The sequence below is a fragment of the Priapulus caudatus genome, unplaced genomic scaffold (assembly GCF_000485595.1).
Source record: "Priapulus caudatus unplaced genomic scaffold, Priapulus_caudatus-5.0.1 Scaffold1898, whole genome shotgun sequence".
Classification (NCBI taxonomy): Eukaryota; Metazoa; Priapulida; class Priapulimorpha; order Priapulimorphida; family Priapulidae; genus Priapulus; species Priapulus caudatus.
This window is the reverse complement of record NW_014578959.1, coordinates 58,609-62,191: the sequence shown is the minus strand read 5'-3', so window position 1 is coordinate 62,191 and position 3,583 is coordinate 58,609. Positions and strand designations below refer to the sequence as shown.

The window sequence follows — 3,583 nt, the reverse complement described above, 5'->3', positions numbered from 1 at the left end:
CGCACGCACGCACGCACGCACGCACGCAGGCACGCACGCACGCACGCACGCACGCACGCAGGCACGCACGCACGCACGCACGCACGCACGCACGCACGCACGCACGCACGCACGCACGCAGGAATGCACACGCACACGGATAAATGCAGCCAAGAGGATTTTAACGAACGTCCGCCTGCTAGAACCACCTAATCATCATTGCATTCGTGTGGATAATAAAGGCATTCCCCCCACACACAAAAATTTCAAAGAATGCGACAAATTATTTTCCAGGCAGCGGCTCTATAATCTTCCGTGCTTTTTCTCTGCTAGTATTTCCCCAGCTAATTCCTCACAAAACGAGAATCATGCAACATATGCCGTCAGCTCGTTCAAAGAGCAACCCTGCCCAAACCATGCATTAATCAGTAAGGATCTGTGCCAACGTGTGTTGCAAAATTGCACTGTGCGAGCTAGCCCCCAATCAATCTTTAATAATCTACTTCCAAGTCCACACATCATACGCATGAAATCTGGCCCCGTGCCATCAAATCCCATAACCTTCTTTGGCAGTAGAGCAGAAGTGAAAGTAATTATTGGTATTATATTAACCCCCCCCCCACCCCCGTGTGAATAAATGGCCACATTATAATACTTATGACACTTACTACTCAAACACCATGTAGAGCATTCCATCTGAACTATACGTTTCCAGAAGCTCAACGACGTGTGGGTGCTTGAGCATATGACAAATACTGGCTTCCCTCTTCAAATCTGTCAAAAACAACAAAGTAACCGCAAGGATCGTGTTAGTGCTATATTACACATATTGTTGCTATACAACAATGAATGTTAAGAGTAGTTACATTTTATCAGGAGTGAACAATAATCGATCTATTATCTATAACAATATCTCAAATAATCTATTATTATTCACTCCTGATGTTATGATAAACCTAACTAGGTTGAACTGTTGGCAACAGTTTTGACAACCGATTCAGTTGTCTTTGTCTATAAATGAATGTGCAGTAAAAAATATCTCCTACACTGAATGTTTAATGCAGTTTATCTTGCCACACGGTTGTTAATTAGCCCACCACAATGCACCACATAGCACACACCTTATGTCTGTTGTATTCATTTACACTCTTGTAAATGTATATTAAATTATATGAGAAGTAGTCCCGTTGTGAAAAGCCTTTTTTTGGGTGAACGTGGTTAGGTTAGAAGACGTCCTCAGAGCCAGGATAATATTTAACACTACCCAGGTAATATTCGTTCTCAGAGTAGCATGTAATCAAGAGCGTATTAAGAAGCTTCGTTATACGCTCTTGATGTAATTAAACATACGATACATATATTGATATGTGCTGTAGTATGACCGGTTACAGAGAATGTGTCATATCATTAAGAAATAATCGGTTCATGTGCATGTATGTGGATGTTGAAAGAGCAGATATGAAGATGCTGCCTTGGATGTGTAGGGTGAAGTGTAGGAAGATCGTGTCTCGAATGATGAAATTCTGGGAAGGGTTGGTTTGGAGAAACTGGTGTAATCGGCTGAGATGCTTTGGGCATGTGGAACGAAGGGAACCAGAATGCTTATTACGGAGTGTGGAGAAAGGGGGGAATGATGACATCAGGCCAAAGGGACGCCGGGCCCCTGGATGCAGGATGACGTGGCTAAGTAGAACAAAAGGCAGAACAAAGGGCAGTAGAACAAGATCTGGTAGCAGCAGGACTCGATCGAGAGAGAGATGTCTCGGAGTAGAGATGAATGGCATCGTGGAATAAAACTGTCCAACCCCGAAAGGGAAAACGGACATTAAACTGATGAAGATGATGATGATGATAATGATGATGATGATGATGATGATGATGATGATGATGATGTAACTGCTGCTACTGCTGGTGACGATGATGATGATGATAATGATGATGATGATGATGATGATGATGATGATGATGATGATGATGATGATGATGATGATGATGTACATGCATGTAAATGCTGCGATTATCTCCAACTAAACTACGTACGATTACACAACATGATAAGTGAAGGAGCGGATGCACAGAGGAAGTAACGTGATTTCTCCAGAAAGTGCATCGTCATGATTAGACGAAAACTCGACAAGATTTCAAATTCATTTAAACAATCGTATCGCAAAAACTAAAAACACAGGTAAGCACGGTAAAGGTAGGTGGAACTAAGTAGACATTGATTTTATGCAATTAAGAATTTCAAAACCAACCAGTTTTAGATTATTGCATCATATAGACAAGCGCTCACCCTAACACGAAGGCGATTTTGAAAACCACCTTGAAACTATTTTGTCATACGCTCCTGTAGATGGCGCTGACAACTCGAAAGCACCGACAGACGCGTACATGTTCGCTAACACTACCACCGACCAATATCGCAGTGTCTTTTCAGCTCGCTACCATACACTAGCTATTGATGAGAAGCCCATTAGTGTCACAAGGATCCAGCCAGCCGCCACACAGAGGCAGGGAATATTTGTATCATTATCAGCACACAGCTGTGTGTACACACGCGTCCGCCACAACCACTCAAACGCACGCATGATGAATTAGAACTAGAGCTCGATCCAACAGATCGACATTACTGTGGAGAGGTATTGATAATCACTTCTATTACGCACGCGCCGCTATAACGAACGTTATAATTTTATCAACGGCATAATTACCTAACGCGGCCGAATTTCACCTGTGACACCTTGATATTTTATACAAGAATAAACTACATTCTAATAATATCATTGCACAAGGTTCTGCCCAGGATTTTTTAGTGCCGGGTGCATCCAGTTGTAGGATCCAGTTGCCGTAGGCGCGAAGCCAATCTAGGGGGGTCCAGGGGCATACCCCCCTGAAAATTTTTAATAGTCTGAAACTCAATTTCCTGCATTCTGAGCAATAAAAAACCCATATATCACTTTTTTTTCTTTTTTTTATATTAAAAATTAGTGCCGGGCGGAGATATATAATGCCGGGCGGCAACTGCGAGTGCCGGGCACACCCGCCCGCCGCCGCCCACCGTGGGCAGAACCCTGATTGCACACACATGATGGCACATCCTCAAATTGTAAAATTTTGTAAATAATTGTCATGTAGTGACATTCTTATAACTACTAGAATTATATGTAGTCAACAAACAACACAGCAACACTGATAAGCGTAGACAAATCACGACATAATAACCCCCAAAGCAATGACTCGTTGAAAAGAAATGCTGACGGTATTTTAATGACATAATTTAATGCATTCAACTTTATTCAATCAAATTTTTTCATCAATTTAATAATTCAAAACAAAAAAGGTAATTAATTAGTCGGTACTCTTTCTCTGCACGTAATATTACTAATCATACCCCCCTAGACAAGATTGGCCTATAAATCTTCGTTAAAGCAGACTAAGAAGCCCATAAACGCTAATCTGCTTCACAGACCGATACCTCTTCGTTTGCGTATACACCAATCTGCCGTAGCTTTGTTACCAGCATTCTACTATCTATCAGTGGCCGCAAAAAGGCAAGCCGCCAATGAGATTAGACGGAAGGAATATGATTTATTCATCATCATGT

At 41.9% G+C, this 3,583-nt stretch overlaps 1 protein-coding gene across 1 annotated transcript in view; it reads right to left on the bottom strand.

The window, feature by feature from the left end:
- The window catches only part of LOC106817870 (peripheral plasma membrane protein CASK-like), a gene marked incomplete at its 3' end in the record, with an annotated part of 16,959 nt that extends 14,864 nt beyond the window's left edge, over positions 1-2,095 (bottom strand). Inside the window, exons 1-2 of the mRNA XM_014822582.1 lie at positions 2,020-2,095; positions 648-753 (exon numbers count right to left, since the gene is read on the bottom strand). Of these exons, the coding sequence (XP_014678068.1) occupies positions 648-753; positions 2,020-2,095 (182 nt within the window). The remainder of the gene's footprint in view (positions 1-647; positions 754-2,019) is intronic.
- Positions 2,096-3,583: the final 1,488 nt, after the last annotated feature.